The sequence below is a fragment of the Falco punctatus genome (assembly GCF_963210335.1).
Source record: "Falco punctatus genome assembly, chromosome: Z".
In the NCBI taxonomy this organism is placed as follows: Eukaryota; Metazoa; Chordata; class Aves; order Falconiformes; family Falconidae; genus Falco; species Falco punctatus.
In genome coordinates, this window is record NC_137586.1 from 48,012,296 (window position 1) to 48,029,228 (window position 16,933).

The following is a 16,933-nucleotide window of genomic DNA, read 5'->3' on the forward strand; positions in this document are numbered from 1 at the left end:
AAGGCAACTGTAGGCAGCAATAGGTTCAGCTTAATTCAGCAGGGTTAGAAAGTCAGTGCCCTGGACAGTTACATACTGCATATAAAACATCACATTGAAAAGTCCATTCTTCCAGCATTGCAAAATTATTATCATTATATCAATATGAACTCAGGGGAAAACGTTCTTGCTTTGTGCTTCTTTGCTGTCCCCAAAGAGGTACTACATTTTCAGCAAGATGTCCCAAGAACCCAACCACTGCAGAATTCATTTTTTTTCTGTTTTTTTTTTTTTTTGCTTGCCCCAGGCCTTCAAGACTTCTAATCTAAACAGTTGCATCCTTTCCTGATGCAAAGCAGAGATGCCTCAGTGAACAAAGCCTGCCGTGGTACATGATGGCAGATGGCAGCCGGGGAACTAGCTTCAAATGCACTGAATTGTGCGGGAATCCAATTGAAATTAAAACTGCCCCACTTGCCCTGAAGACTTTTTACCACCAGTATCAGGGTCTTGGCTGACACTTTGTTAGCATTTTGGAAAGCTTTCAGTCTGAAATCCAGAGATTCAGGTTTGCTGCTTTGGCTCAGTTCTTGACCACATCTCAAATGGAAAAAACTTCTTTTCCACTGGCTAAAATCCTTGCAAAAATAATAAGTAAACCCCATCTCCTGCTGCTTCAAAATGGCCCTTTGTTACTCTACTGTTCTGAATACTGAAGCTATCCAAAAAGTTTGAACATGTTAATTCTGTATTCTGTGGATGTGCCATTTTCATTTGCAAATGTGACTGCTACTTGAACCAAGACCCTTGCCTAGCAATGAAACCACCCATGTATGCATCTCCATCTTCATTGGATAGCACCTGCTTAGCCTCTGCTTGCTTACATTCCCTATTAATTAAAATCTGGTACTGCACAATCCACACAAAAAAATGAAATTTATTTTAATTTTTAATCATACAATAGTCCTTGGCTAGTTTAGGAGGAGTTCAATCAGGTCACTTCAGTTTTAGTTCTTTTTCTCTTCAAAATAAACCCTACTTTTTACCATCTTTGCTGAGAGTTGAGTTTTTTCATTCTTTCAGCCACCTCTACTGGTTTCCACAGAAAAATATATCCCTCTGTAACCATACACACATATTAAAAGACAGATAAAATGTGGCAGTCTGCTCCAAAGGGCACGTTTACATTCCCATCACATAATACTGCATTAGAGAGGCATAGCACTCCTTCAGGGATGGTGTGCATGCTACTGTGCCCACAGATTTGGCAGTGGGCACCATGCCTCAGCTGTGCTCTGCCCACCTTTTGGGAGGTGCAGAAATATCTGTGGCTGGGCCAGGGTCCCATGGGTGCAGCCTGGGGAGCAGGAGCTCTGCAGGAGCTGTGGGTGGTGGGTGATGCTGCAGTGGTGATATTCATGAGAGCAGCTCAGTCACCCCGAGGGTCTCCCCTTGGTGCTCTGAGGCGCAGTGCACAACAGGGGACCACTGCTACCAGGGAAAGGTGGGAGTAATGTGCAGAAAAGAAAGGAGGGACAATCCTTCAGACAGTGTTGTAGAGTATAGTCTTTATCTCTGGAGTGTTGAGCAGCAGGATGCAGATGGGGAAACCCAAGAAGCTGTTTTACTGAGCTCATTTCCCCTTCTTCTTTCTCTGCATTTCACTTTTTACATCATGTCTGGCTGGAAGTGCTGTGGTAACAACTATCTTTTAACATAGGAAATCTGCACAGCACTGTACATTAAGCTGAGACTGTCTTAACGTAATACCGACAACACATATCTGGCCATGCTCTGAGCATCTGCCTTGTTATGCCTAGAGGAAGGTGTCACTTGCAGAAGCAGCAGACAGAGTTCAGCTTAGCTAAGCACATGATCCCTGTAGTTAATACACAACATGCAGCTGAAACATGTCCTATGGGCATATATTGTATTTATACATGATCTGTACAAGACTGTACTTCCAAAAATGCCATTACAGTTACAGAAAAAAAGATGTCCAAAGATACAGCCTTCATATGAGCTTGTATTTGGCTTGTAAAAAGTCAAATTCTCTCCACTTTAATCATCCCAAATAATGATCTGAGGGAGCAGAATGTAGGTGTGAATGTAAGAGGCGTATGCGTTTAGTTGCTGTGTTTATGGATCATTACTAAGACAAACTCCAAAACATCGTATTAAAGCAATAGCAATATTTAAACGTACTTTGAATCGGAATATTATTTTCCAAATATACCAGATTTTAATATATAAATTCAAACACATTATGAGATGCTGTGACTGAAATAACATGGATAAAATGTTAGAAATGTTGAGGTAACAGGACAGGCAAGATCCTGGCCTCAATCATTCCTGTGCTGGATTTACAGAGTTAGTTTGCCAGCTTTACTGCTGCTAAAGAACGGAGAACATACATCTTTAAAACAAATAGAGAAAGACAATAGAATTGAACGAATACATAGCCACGACTTATAAGTACATGAAGATGTGAAAAAATGTCATAATTTTTGAAGTTTCCAAAATGTTATCTGCTTATACTTAACAGTGATCGACAGATAACTTCTTTAATGTAGTCAAAAAATGTATTTTGATCACTGCAGATTATGTTTCAACAGCGTTCCAAAGAATTTTTTTCTTTGTTTTAGTTTTTGGTGGGTATTTTTTTAATATTAAATCAAAATATTTATTAATCTTTCTCTCTTTTAATCATGCCTAAATTAAACAATATTGCATTCAATATTGGCTTAAAATTGAGCTAGAGGCACAGAAATAAGAATATAAACGGTGTTAAAAATAAAAATATGTTGCAGCACTTCATCCCTAGATATAATAACGTATAAATCTTGTTAAAATGAAAAAAGATTGCTCAGCAGCAGTAGAAAATAAAGAGCTAAAATATGCTAAAGTACAATCAGATAAATATACTGTTTTGAATAGTAACTACAACATTGCTCTGCTGGTGTTTTGTTTACATACCAAGACAGTCAAAAATAAATGACTGATTTTCTAAATGATAGAGTATTCCTTCAGGAACTCCAGGAACAACAGACCTGTAAAGCATTGGATGAATGTCGGTATGAAGAAGTTATAACTAAGGCCTTAATAAAACATTCCATGAATGATTTTTTAATCTTGATAGACAGAAATTACCAAAATTCTGTCATGCCCTAAACATTTAACAGAAAAAGATTTTTCAAGGACTTAATTGCAACTACTACATGAGAAAGATAATATTAATCTTGAAACATGATCTGTTTTGTCTGTACAGAAACCACAATATCTTTCATCTGAGGGTAACTTCAGCTTTTATTTGATATTTATATATTTTATCTATCTTTAAATAGAGATAACTTTAACCACTTTTTTAACTTTTAAGCACATGCTGAAAACCCATTTATATCAATGGCACCCACCTTTCACTGCATTCATTGGACAAAATACCACACACAGTAGAAAAACTTTTTTTAATCAGTTATTCTCCATGTAATACCCACAACAGAAAATCAGTCAAAGCCATGGGCTGTTGCAGCATGGTGTGAGGCCCAGGACCATCCAGACAACTTCGCAAGGCCATTTTCTGAGCCCATTGCGTTTGCTGAGCCACCTCTCTCTTGAGTCGCTCTGCTGTCTCTTCCTCTGCCATATCCAGCGTAAGCCCCCTGCAGAAACCTCTCCTTTTTTCAGTACCTGCAGAAGTGGGCAATAGTCACGCTGTTACATGTGCCATGGCTTGTCCTTTTAGTCAAGACCATGCCTTTTTGCAACACAGGAGAAAAGAGCCCAGGCAGGATTTGGCCCATGCTAACTTCGGAGCTAGAAGCATGCAGGACACCTACAGCCCCTGCTTATGTCCCCCAGCCTTTGCACCCTTCTCATTGTATTTAACACCCATTGACCGGCCTTTACTCTGTGTGGTTCATTTAACCACTTTCTCCCTTTCACTCCTGCAGCAACCCTGCAAATCTACATTGTTGGGAATTTGTGTCCTTTTGTTTTAAACTATTCTTTCGTGGTTTGTCATGTTTTTCCCTTTCCTAAGACCACTGATCAGACCTAGCCAACTTGCATTTTCCCTTCAGGGATGACTTTTATAACTACTCCATTGCCTTTTGTGCCTTTTTGTATTTTACCACATTCATGAGGAGATGAAGCAACCAGAGGCACTAGTGGTACTCAAGCTGTAAAGCTCACAGAAGGGCTTAACAATGTTTTCCATTTTGTTGTTCTTCATTTCATTCTTAATCATTCCTAGCATTCAGTTTCCCTTTTACAGTTAATGAATGCTGAATATTTTTGAAGAACTATCCACAAAGACCTCTCTTCTGAGCAGTAACATTCCACATAAATTTGTGCATGTATCATTAGAGTTGTTTTTCCTATGTTTCATTTTATCAGCAGGTCACTCAGGACCTGCAGGTCTTGGCAACATCTTGTTCTCGGTTTTAGTTTCACTGTCAAGTACCCCCAATGACATCAGCAAATACCGCTTTCCCATTATTCATCCTGTTTGCCCACTCACTCAGGAATTTCCAGGGCAGAACAGACTCCTTATCCCCGAGAAACTGAGCTGTTAACCTCTTGTTGCTATGAATATTGATCTTTGTTCCTAGCCTTTACTTTCTAACTTTTACTTGGTTATTAATCATTTTACCCCCCAAATCGTAATTTCTTTTAGTAGTACTACAACAACATTGAGAGCTTTGTGGAAAGCTGAATACGGTATGTGTGTCTCAGGCTGTTGCATGTTTGGAAATGAACCAGAGGGTTGTATCAGCTATTGCCAAACAGGCTGAGCTCCCCAAAAGTTTTTGCCAACAGCTGCTTTGGCCTGAGATGCCACCCCAGGCAAACCTCCAGCAGCCTCTGCACAGGGCCTCTACCACACTTTACTCCTGGGTGGCTTCTCCAGCTTGCACTGCAGTGTCCTGCCACCTGCCTCCTCTGATGGTATCAGCAGCCACTGCAACCACGGGGACCAAGAGGCAGTCGCAAGAAACTGCTGCCTGCTGATGAGCCAGACATCCCTCCAGCACAACCATGGCTGAGGTCTGTTTTCCATGACGGACAGGAGAGCTGGGGCATGAGATCAATGTGCTCACTGGTGGGGCTGCATTGCTCAAGGTGCTTTGCAGCAGAAGGGCTTTTGAACACCACCATGTCAGACACCACCATCAGCAGCCTCAGTCAGAGATTAATATCTGGTCTGCATCACCGATACACCGCTTCCCATGCATACTTCTCCGCAGAGGAAAGTAATTTCCTTGTACTGCAGTGGGGCTTTGCTGTGAGCTGCTCCCACGGAGTCATAGCAAACCCACCTAAGGAAGGCAAATCAAAACCATCACAGGCAGCAGGGCACAGCTTATCACCTGCCGCCACTGCCAAAAAGACTTTCAGCATTTTGTCCCCTCACCTATGACAGTCTGATCAGAATGACTGTTTCTTCTGGCTCCCCTCTCCAAGCAGCCAAAGGGTAGTAAAGGAAAAACAACGAAATGTGGGGAAAAAACTAATAGCAGACCACAGAGCCATGCCAGGGGGTGCTTACTGAAACATCTGCTCTGCAACAACTGGGCCTTGATGGTATGTGGGAAGTATGTGCCACGAGGACTACAGAGCTTCCTGAGGTGGTTTGCAGGGAAGCTCTTGGACAAGGCTTTTCTACGCAATGGGAGAGCACCAATTCACAGGTCCCGACTGCCCTTTGCCAAAAAGTTGTGTGTGCTTTTATGTGGCATGGAAGGAGGTTTCCACTCCCCCCCCACAGAAGACAGCAGCTTTTACACATGTAAATATGTGCATAAGTATAGCCCTGCCCATAGCTAAGTGGGGCCATACCCACTGGGTCCATCAGCTCTGAAGCAATTTTAGCAGCATTTTGTCCTTTGTAGTCCGTATTTCTTATGACAGTCCTAAACCAGAAGACTTTTATAACTCATCTTCAGCAGATAAAAAGCAGTCACAGAAACACACTGTTCTGCTACATCAGCTTAAACGTCTGGCTATGAAAAGCCTAGTTCTGCTGTCTTCCAGGACTTTTTTCTTCCCTATGGAGTAGCAGTGCCAGCGACCCAAGCCTGTGGCATGCATCCCAGCCAGTGATGATGCTCAGCTCCAGACAGGAGGCTCCCAAGAAAAACAGTGATCACAGTGAGACAACAAAGCAACCCTACACGCCTGCCTGTGCTTAGCAAGGTTGTTGTAGTGTTCCTGTTTGCCAGCTCATCATATCTGCTTCTGACAGAAAGCTCTGCTGTACCCACAGGCCTCTCACATGTACGTTTAAATTAGATGGTTGCAGGATCCAGGTTTCAACTTCTTTTCCAAAGTGCTGCTCTCATCACCGAGGCAATCTGCATGCCGATCGCTGCCCTTGAGTCGCTCTTGTTCAATGACTTTGTCAAGAGCTGCCTTACCAAGAGCCTGGCAGCTCTGGGTCAAACCAGGCGTAGTTTTGCTCCGAGTTAGTGAATGCTTCACCCCGGGCCACCCATCCCCAGCTCTCTGAGGCTCGCATTGTTACGGCACGACACAACAGGCGAGCAGACGCAGAAACACCAAACTTCGCTCAAGCATGCAAACAGCTCGAGCTGAGTGAGGAGTACCCAGAGGTTCCTCCCTCCCCCTCGCGCTTTCACGGACCTTACAAATACCCGGCAGCGGGCTCTGCCGCCTCGCGTTTCACCCCGGTCGCCCGCAGCGCCCGGCCCTTCACCCGCTGCCGGAGGCTGCACCCGCGGCCGCGGGGCACGGGTGGGTGGCGGGGGAGGGGGCGGGGTGCAGCGGGGCACGGGTGGGTGGCGGGGGAGGGGGCGGGGTGCAGCGGGGCTGCCCGGCGCGGGGGGCGCAGCCGGCACGGGGAGGCGGGCGCCGCCGGAGCCACGCGCCGAAGGCAGGAGCCGCGGGGACGGCGCGGGGCGGGGTGGGGGCAGGGCAGCGCCGGGGGGCGGGCGGGGGGACCGGGCGGGGCGGCGGGCAGCGGCGGCGGCGGGGCAGGACCGGGGCACCCCAGCCCCGCCCGGCCCGGCCCGGCCCAGCGCAGCCCCGGGGGCCGAGCGGCGCCGCGCAGCGCCCTACAGCTGGCGAGGTCGATGCGGCGGCCGCAGAGCGCCGAGGGGAGGCGGCGGCGACGCAGCAGGTACTTCGCCTCTCGGGGACAGACCTGCCTGCCCCTCGCCCGCTCTCCGCGCTGCCGGGCGGCGGGCTGCCCGAGGCCGGTGCCTGGCCGCGCCGCTGCCCGCCCGTCGGGGCCGTCGCGTCTCCTTTCGGCGGGCGGTGGGCTGGGGGAGCGGGCCCGCTCCGCCGGGCGTGCGGTGGCACGGGAGGGGGAAGGCCCCGAGGAGCAGGAGATCCCGCTGCTGGACGGGGTAAAACCGAGGGTGGGTGCCGGAGGGGTGGCCGCTTCCAGGCGGTCCCTTCGGGGTGTCCCGTGGAGCGCGGTGGCGGGCACGGAGCGGCGGCGGGCGGCGGAAAAATCTCGAGACTCAGAGCTGAGTCGTGCCTCCCGTGTGGGACTGTCGCGCCGCCGACACGTCGGGGGTGTCGTTGGGTAGCTTCGACAAGTGTCTGTCACCGCCAGAGGTTCAGGTCGCTGCTGTCGTGCGGGTCGGCGAGCGGAATTCTGGGGTTTGGAGCGGGGTTCTTAGGTCGGGAGCGCCCCGAGCTGGGGCGGGGGAAGGAGGGAACGTGCGTGCCTGCCTTTAACGTGCGAGAGTTAAACCGGCCGGGAGCTCCTGTGCGAGATAAGCATGTGCGCTACTTGGAATTACAAAATACAAAATTATGTTTAAAATCCGGAAGCCAAGAAAAATAGCCATTTATTAAAGGCTTTTCTGAGGCTGTAAGCTGCCAGCACATTCACTTCAAAGAAAATATTTTTACAGTTTTTTTGAGTTGTCCAAGACATTGTTCTGCAGCAGATGTTTGTTGTCTAAACTTCGTTTGCGTCTAGCACGGCTTAATTTCAGAGTGGAAGCGTGTATTGAAATGTGCTGCTGTTCTCAAAAGCGTTTTCTGTTCTTAAATTTAACACTACCAGGGTGTGCCTGATAAATTACGTGTTTACTTTTCACCTGGAAAGGCTTAACAAATAAATAAAATACACAAAAGTTCAGCTTTAGATACACATTCTTGCCTTTTCCCTTTGCTGTTTTTAAAATTGTCATTGGTGGTGGAAGGGTATAGCAGTGTGTGGAAGAGAAGGGCGAACTGCAATGTGTGGTGGTGGTGGTGGTGGTGGTGAAGGGGTGGCCAGTCTTTTTGGTCGTGTCTGTTCATGGACATTTGGGAGACAGAAAAATACAATTTCAGCTGTGTTACAGTGAGTGTACTGAATGCATAGCCTCATATGTTCTTGTGTAGGCAAAATAGGTAGTGGAAAGTTCAAGTCCCGTTCTCACTTGTGCTTTATTCTCACTTGTTGCTTTGGCTTCAGGAGATCGTGAAAGCTGAGAGCAGTTTGACTCACTGTTTTGAAAATAGAAATTTCTTGTTCTTCTAGCTGTGAAGCACTCATTGACTGATGAGATAGTAAAAGCCCTCAGCTCCCCATGGAACTCTTACCAGAGTGCCCACTGGGAGCAGACAGCGGAGATGTACTGGGCATGGTTGCTGAAGGGCTTCGGCATCCCCATTATCGCAAGCTCCCTGCTGCCTCCTGGCACTGGGAATTACACATTCCCACAGGAAAATTGCAGGTTGACTCCAGCTGCCGTACCCAAGGGGTTTACCTGTGGGGAGCTGGTGAGAGGTGCAGCTCTGACTCTCTTCCTGTATGACTGTGTGGTGGGGCTGGAAAGAGCCGTGGAGGTGTGACTTGCCGTAGAGCGGATTGAGGGGTTGTAGCCTGCCGCACAGCATTGTACTTTTCATGGCACATGTGGCACAGGGACCATACAGACCCTGGTAGACCGTAGGGATGTGGGCCACAGTGGAGAGCCCCTGCTCCAGCCTGGGAGTGTGCTCAACCCTACTAGGATCGTTGGCCTCTGCAGAAGACCACGCTAACTGCTGTGGAAACCCCAAAGCATGGTGGTGAGCAGGGAGATTACCCAGGAGGGGGAAATCGTGGTGCTCACTGCTGACCCCAACTGCCCCTCCTCCATTCTGGAAACAGGGAGGACAGAGGTCAGCCAAATAGCTGAAGGAGGCAGCTGAATTGTCCTCCACATGACTGTGGCTCTTGACACGGTACCACTGCCTGCCTTTGAGTAACTTAGCAAATACTGTTCTGGCCATCACATCTGTGAGGAGGCATAGCCAGATTGCCCCTGCACTGCTGGTAGGTTTATCTTTCTAGTGGTGCAATGGTAGGGATCCTCTGGTTTGCTTTAGAGGGAATAAAAGAGGCAATAAAACTGATTTCTGGTGGTATCAGGATCTGTGGTTGTTGAAGTACCTAACTAACCCGATGTTTAACATAGAACATACCACAGACAGGTCCTTCAGGTCCTTTTTTTAATATTTTGAGCTCAGGTACATACTTCACAGCACACGGCTAGTCCTCTGTATGTGACTGGGACAAAGATGTTTGGAGAAGTAAATTTTAGAACTGTCAGGAAGCAGCAATAGAGATATCCTGGACCTGTCTATGATACTGTCTTGTTATTACAATACACAACCAACTTTGATTTTGCCAACCGTTAAAAAATGAATGCGCTTTGAGTTACTTGCTACCAAGCAGGAAGAAGACAAAAAAGGAGTATGGTTGAAAGATATTACCTGAAAATGTTGCTGCCAGAAGATAATAAATTTTATTTTATTGCATTATTATTTATATTAACTTTCACGTGGCTTGTGCATGTTACTCATTCCCTGAGAGTCCTGACGAATAGTAATGTTACAGCCTCCATTGCTTTGCCACTAGCTTGTCAGAGGCAAAGATTTCCTTTAGTGATTTTAAGTTTCGTGTAATGATTTTAGAGAAGAAATAATTACAAACAGTGGAAGAGACCCTGTATGATTTCTGCTGATTGAGTGCATTGTCCCTGCCTTCAGCCAGGGGAACTGGTGTAGCATCATTACCTTTAGTAGAGGCATGACAATTTACAGCTGCTGAGTTGTGGCTGATAAAGCCCTACATCTAGCATATAATTTTCTTCACAGAGAGAAATGTATTTGTCCTTTGATAGACCACTATGATAATTTTGCTTGGAAAAGACTTACAGAAACATTTATTTTGTTGCACATGATGCTCTTAAATGATACGAATATGATTTTGTCAGGCATCCATCAGCCTGGTGAATATTGCTGGTAGAGCTATCATTAACAAATACTTTTCTAGCCAAATGTAACTGTTTATTTTAAAGTGGAAAGCATTTGCAATTCATATAGACACAGTGGCATTTTGTTATAAGCCAATACAATGAAAAGACTGTGATAATTTATGTGATAACAGTGTGCAGATTGTAACTGAATTACAATTAGATTGAACCTTAGCTGAGGTGAAGTTGTTCTGTTGAATAGCTTCACTGTTACCATGCTTCAGAAAAGAGGTCAAGAACTCCAGGGTCCAGTTCTGCTCCTGGGAAGTGAATGCGGTGGTTGCTGTCATCTTCAGAGTGAAAAAGACCAAGGACACCAAGCAACAACTGTGGTTCTTGCATGATACCTCTCTCCCAGCGGGTCTCTTCACCAGGGTAGTTTGGACCCAAGAACTAGAATGGGGAAATACTAATAATACCAATAACTATAATAACAGCGATAATTGGGTAAATAGTAAATTATTTTCTCAGCAAATAATTTTTAAACATCCTGAATGTACCGAAGAATTAAAGTCAATTCGCTGTGGGCTTTTTGTTGGATTACTTCTTTTCCAAAGGATGGAACCCAGGAAAAGGGAGGGTGGGAAAATTGGGTGTGGGTCATCCTTTAAATCCCTTTACAATTATCTGGGATCTGCTTTGCTCCTCCTCTCTTCTAGAAGGCACTTGAAAATACACCTCCCGCTTCTCAAGTGCCCAAACCAGAGTGCTGGAACAGCAGTGGCTCGTATGTTTTTGTGATCTTAAGAAACCTGTATATAGAATCATAGAATGGACCTGGTTGGAATGGACCTTAAAGATTATCTAGCTCCATCCCCTATTCCCTTGGTAGCCATCCTTTGAAAGTGTCTTTCATGTGTTTGGGAAATGCTTGTGACCCTTCAGTAAATAAATGGTAAGGTCAGGAGCTGTAGCTCTTAAAAGAGTTCTCTAAACTAAGATCTTTAATTTTGGGGCAATAGAAAGTGTCTTCCCATCCAGCACAACTTTTTACTTTCCTACCTTTCCCAGAAGAAAATCAAATCTTTACAAATTTGGTTCAGATGGAACCAGTTCTCTCCTCATTCCCGTCCTGGTTTGGTCACCGAGCTGAAATATTTGCTATCAGTTCAACCTCAGTACATTGGGGCTAGAGCACTGATTCTCATTGGAGTATGCAGCAACTAAACTGTAACCTTTCTTGTAAAACAGTAAGTGCTTCTTTTGTCTTCTGATAGTCTTACAAAGCTGCGCAGATCTCTCCCAATATTTGTGTATGGCAATGGAAAAAAGACATTTAGGAGGATCTGCTGCAAAAATGCAACCTATTGAAATCTGTGGGAAAACATTGCAGTTAGTCTAAGTCATAACTTAAAGAAGAGCTGAAGTAAATTGAGAAGGACAATTAAAGCTGGTATAACTATTTTTTATTTTTTAAAAGCCCAACAATATTAATATAATATGCCTTATATACATATGCAAAGAAAAAAAAAATAAAGTGAACCATAAAGAAAAGCAGTACTTAGAAAGATGTGACTTGCTATGCTTATTTAAAAAAGGGTAGCAGAAATCCAGCTACTTTGAATGGGAAGTAGAATTGATTTTATGGTGACTGGCCTTCAGAGCATTTCCTTAATCGTAAATAGCGTAATTTTGTATCATTAAGGGTGGGAAGTTGTTTCAGGCATTGGTAACATGCACCCTGGCATCAAGACTTGATGCCAACTTTCTTTGCTGCCTTAGGCCAGCACGGGAAACACAGACAAGCGTTGAAAGCAGTGAGTTTGCCCTGCTGCTGCTCAGGCAGCAATGGTTGGATGGTCTTTTGGTAGCACCGCATGCACATAGGTCTTTCTGAGGAGTGAGCTGGCTGCTGTGCACACTGGGGCTTGCAGGGGCTGTACGCTGATCCTCACCACTCCTCTGCGCGTTGCTCAGCATAGAAATTTTGTAGCACGGAACAGCGATGAGCAGTGCTCCGCATTGCCGTTGTACTTCTGCACGGGGCTGCATCTGTGCAGAGCATGACTGACGGCTTAGCTGCAGCCTCCTCGATGCTAGGCCTTGGTGCCCTGGCATCACCAGTATCCCTCTGGGCACCTGGGCGTGTGTGGCAGCTGGAGCACCCGCGCGGGCCGTGGGTGACATGGGAAGACGGTGAGATTTATGTTGCATTTGTTGATTTTATTTTCAGAGCCTGGTTTGCGAGCCACTCTCCTGAATTAATATGCATGGCGTGCGGAGCTGTGGATACACACCGCCTGCCCAGAGGAGCGCTTGGAGGAACGTGGCTTGATCTCCCTCTTGTGGAAAATTATCGGAACTAAATTCTCGTGGTACTAAAGAAGCATCAGCGAACAAATGATGGCAGCAGTTACCATGTCACCTGATGCTCTTGTCGGCCCTCAAGGAAATGAAGAGATGGACTCTCTGATCGTATTGCATTATAATTACACAGGAAAGCTTATTTTAAGGGAAAAGGCAACGGATAACATAGACCTGCCCACTATTGCATTTCTGATCCTATGTAGTTTCATAGTCCTGGAAAACTTGATGGTGTTGATTGCCATATGGAAAAACAATAAATTTCACAACCGCATGTACTTTTTTATTGGCAATCTAGCGCTCTGTGATCTTTTAGCTGGCATTGTTTACAAAGTAAATATTCTTATGTCTGGGAAGAAGACTCTGAGCTTGTCCTCCACAATCTGGTTCGTTAGGGAAGGCAGCATGTTTGTTGCCCTGGGAGCTTCCACTTTCAGCTTACTGGCAATAGCTATTGAGCGGCATTTGACCATGATTAAAATGAGGCCTTATGATGCAAATAAAAAATACAGAGTGTTCCTTCTCATTGGTACATGCTGGCTTATTTCGATTTCCTTGGGTGCCTTACCCATCCTCGGCTGGAACTGTATAAACAACTTAGCAGATTGCTCGACAATTTTGCCTCTGTACTCCAAGAAGTATGTTGCATTCTGCATTAGTATCTTCATTGCCATTTTGGTTGCCATTGTCATCCTTTATGCCCGTATCTACATCCTGGTAAAGTCCAGCAGCCGTAATGTCACTAACCACAATAACTCAGAGCGGTCCATGGCTCTCCTTAGGACTGTCGTGATCGTTGTTAGTGTCTTCATTGCCTGTTGGTCTCCGCTGTTCATCCTGTTCCTCATCGATGTGGCCTGCAGAGTCAAGGAGTGCTCTGTCTTGTACAAAGCCAACTGGTTTATTGCTCTGGCAGTCATCAATTCTGCAATGAACCCCATCATCTACACTCTAGCCAGTAAGGAAATGCGTCGCGCTTTCTTTCGCCTGGTTTGTGGCTGCCTGGTGAAATCCAGTGTGGACAGATCTTTGCCTATTCAGCCCACACCAGATCACAGTCGAAGTAAATCCAGCAGCAGCAATACCCACAAGCCAAAGGAAGATTTCCCACCAATGCATGTTCCCTTGTATATTGCTGAGAAAAATGAATCTTCATTTCACAACGGAAACTTCTGTAAGTAAAGGACTTCTTGAGACAAGTACTCTTCTGTGGCTTTTAGATTTAAACTACAAGTGTAGTTTAAGTATTCTTGCACTTAAGTTGCAGGGGAAAATGCTAACCACTTAACTTTGAGGACTTACTTAGCAACTTGGGTGTTCATTCAGTAGTGCACCTGAATCAGAAAAAACCTTTCATGCTGCCCAACAGCCAGGACAGAGTCCATGCACATCTCATGACATTGTGCACCATGATGGCATTGTACGATGAGGCTGCATTTGGCGCTGCCTGATCTTGCAAGACATCGATAAAACCTGCTAGAAGCTTCAGCATTCACTAAACTCTGCTGACAATCAGAAAATGAGCCTGATTATTGCTGACTGGGAGAAAATCTCATTACTTATGTTGGTGATTATAGTTTTCTGTATGTATCTTGCTGTTATGTTAATGGCCTTATATATATGTAGTATAAATAGTTGTATATTTGTACAATTTCTTATTAAAAAGTAATTTGGTAAAAGTTTACAATATGCTAAACATTGTATTGCAGTATACAGTGTAAGGTGACAAAAAATACAAAAAGGTGTGTTTCAGTGGGGATATTTGAATATATATATGAAGTAGTAGCTTTTAACTGACAGGAGATTTAACATGTCATATCAATGAAGTATTTTTATTTTTCCACTATTATTCAAACTTTTCATGTTTAGTAAAAGACAACATGACAGTTGTCACTGTGGCATTTCACAACTTATTTTAAATGAACAGTAGTTACGTAACCATTGAGAGAGGCTATATATGTTCGCTATTTAAAGTAGTTAAAGTGTGACCCAACAATACAGATGTATCAAGTGTATGTACTGTTTCAATGCATATATTTTTACATACTATTTCCAATGTATTTAAAAATGTATGTCAAAAGTATGTAAATCTGTGTACATTGTGAATGCACTACCTAAGCTGAGATTCTTCAGTTCTGAAACAGAGACGTTATCATTTCAGAAAGCAGTGAACCACAACAGATCCCTGTGGAGTTTCTTCTTTTCTCTCCAGGCATTACCACAACATGGGATGGTGTTAGAAATTCTTCCTGGGAAGAAGTTCAGCCAGTGGGACAAGATCCCATTTTCTGGCAATGGGACCCTACACTCCTACCGTCTCCAGGCACTTTTGCAGATGCAGGAGGGAAGATGCAGTACAACAGGATCATGCTGAAGGGCATATCTCCAATTATACCTGACTGCTGTGTTGGATCTGGAATGAAAGCCCATTTAGTTTGGAAGACCTGGAGCCCCAGACTTACTCTTTTGAGAGGCTGTTCCAGAGAAACCTGTATGAAAACAACTTTATGTTTCATGACTGCCTTACCAGCCTCAGTACAGGATGGTGTTCAGCGTCAAAGGGATTCCATGAGACTTAGAGCAGTTAAGACTTCATAAACATCTGATTTCCAGTCACCATGGAAGTGGCCCGTGGTACTTCCATCAGTAGTACTTTATGGCTGGAGGTTTCAGTGGAGGTTGATGGGAAATTCTGAGACTAGTTCCCATCATCTTTCAGTAAGAATGTAAGCATCTAATTTGTTATTGGGCTCTTTCAAAGGTTTGTGTTTAATGTCTCAAATCACACCTTGCCTTACGCACAATCAGAAGTAGTTGAGGCTTTTTAAATACACAACCTGAAAGAGCTCATCCTTAGCTTTACGCTGGTCTTAATCATTTAAAGCAGCAGCATTAGACTTTTCCCAAGTATGTACAGTGTGTAAGTTGTGTAATCTGTGTAGCAGAAGCCTTTAAAATGTAGAGGTTTTCATTGTGATTATCTTTTACAAGTTAACAGTCTACTTGTGAATGTTTTATGCTGTTAGAAAAGTGTAACAAAGAAAAACTGTATTTGAATGAAATAACTGTGAAAAGGAGTAGTAAATATGAAATAATTTCTACCAAAAATGTTGAAAAGCAGTGCACTTAGAGAAGAAGCAAAAGCTAAATTAAGCTAAGCATGATATAACTGCAGATACAGGCTGGATCAGCAGCTCTGTAGAGTTGTGAGAAATAGAACTGGTAACATTGCATTGCCATGGCTTGCTTAGGTTTTTAGATCTTACAGTTCTATTTGGCTATATTTTCAGTGTGGAAGTTCTCCCCTGATGTTGTGTCTTTGAAAATTGCCAGCTGAAATAGTTGTATATGTCTAAATGTTAGTTCACAAGGTGGTGGCACGTGGCAGCATTCCTTGCTATTGTAGAGCATTAAGGCCTTAGCAACACAATGGTTTGAGTAAACGTTGTGACTGACCCCACACCAACTCTCATGTCAAGGATGTTACATGATTCTCACTATTTAGGTGAAAAGAATAGCCAAAGTCCAAGAACGTGCACATAAAGGTGAGTTTTAACATCTGCATTCTAGCCTTAGCTGTTGTCAGAGTTGATGCAAGGTACAAGTAATGCAAGCAACTCCACTGTTGGAGGCCATGTGATTGCATGTCAGTGCAAAAACCTTTCACTCTGCTTTTATTTCTTTCTCTTACTGTGGAGATGTGGGGATATTTTGTTAGTTCACTACCCTACTGTACTTGAAGCAGGTTCCTAAGATTCATGGTTTCACATATAACACTGATAATAAAATTTACAAAGTACTTATGACTGAAGAGTAAAAAACTTGCAGATACAGTCTTCAGTAGGTACGTCCCACTGGGACGTATTAGGTAAAGCACAGATTCTGGAAGATTTTAGAGCAAAATTTTTAAGCAGGACAAGGCCAGGGCTTAACAGCAGCAGACGATAAACAACCAGGAAGATGTCCTGTCCTTGAAGGTGGAAAAAAGAGAATAGCTTCTTTCACCCTAAAATACTAGAAAATTCCTTCAAATATATCTCAGAATCCAAGCTTTTTATCATCTAGGCTGACTTGAGCATATAAGAAACTGAATTAGGTCTCCTTTTCCCAAATGGTTTTACATGGAGCTAAAGCTACAAAGGAGACATAAGATTTCTTTTATTTTGTTTCGTGAATTGGAATATTTAGTTTGCCACTGGGTTACAAAAGAAGTGCATATCAAACCACCTGAGGAGAAAAAAAAAGCTTTCACAAGATGCTTTCCAAGAGTCTTTTATTGCCAACAGTCTTACGGAGTATTTTCAACGCATTAGGTACTATAAACATTTTGAAAACTTTTAAATAAATCTCAAACCTTTGAACCAAAGTTGTTGTGTAGCAGTCATTTT

At 44.2% G+C, this 16,933-nt stretch overlaps 1 protein-coding gene across 3 annotated transcripts; it reads left to right on the top strand.

Annotated features, from left to right (window-relative positions):
• The first annotated feature begins 405 nt into the window (after positions 1-405).
• Positions 406-16,911, top strand: S1PR3 (sphingosine-1-phosphate receptor 3). 3 transcript variants are annotated; one of them, XM_080373041.1, is made up of 3 exons: positions 406-6,732; positions 12,415-13,719; positions 14,758-16,911. In XM_080373041.1, exons 2-3 carry the CDS (start codon positions 12,582-12,584, stop codon positions 15,141-15,143), a joined length of 1,524 nt encoding a protein of 507 aa, XP_080229167.1. In that variant the 5' UTR covers positions 406-6,732; positions 12,415-12,581; the 3' UTR covers positions 15,144-16,911. The 3 variants fall into 3 exon arrangements, with proteins under 3 accessions (XP_080229167.1, XP_080229166.1, XP_080229168.1); XM_080373040.1 differs by lacking the exon at positions 406-6,732 and adding an exon at positions 6,798-7,117; XM_080373042.1 differs by lacking the exon at positions 406-6,732 and adding an exon at positions 7,129-7,358.
• The last annotated feature ends 22 nt before the right edge of the window (positions 16,912-16,933 follow it).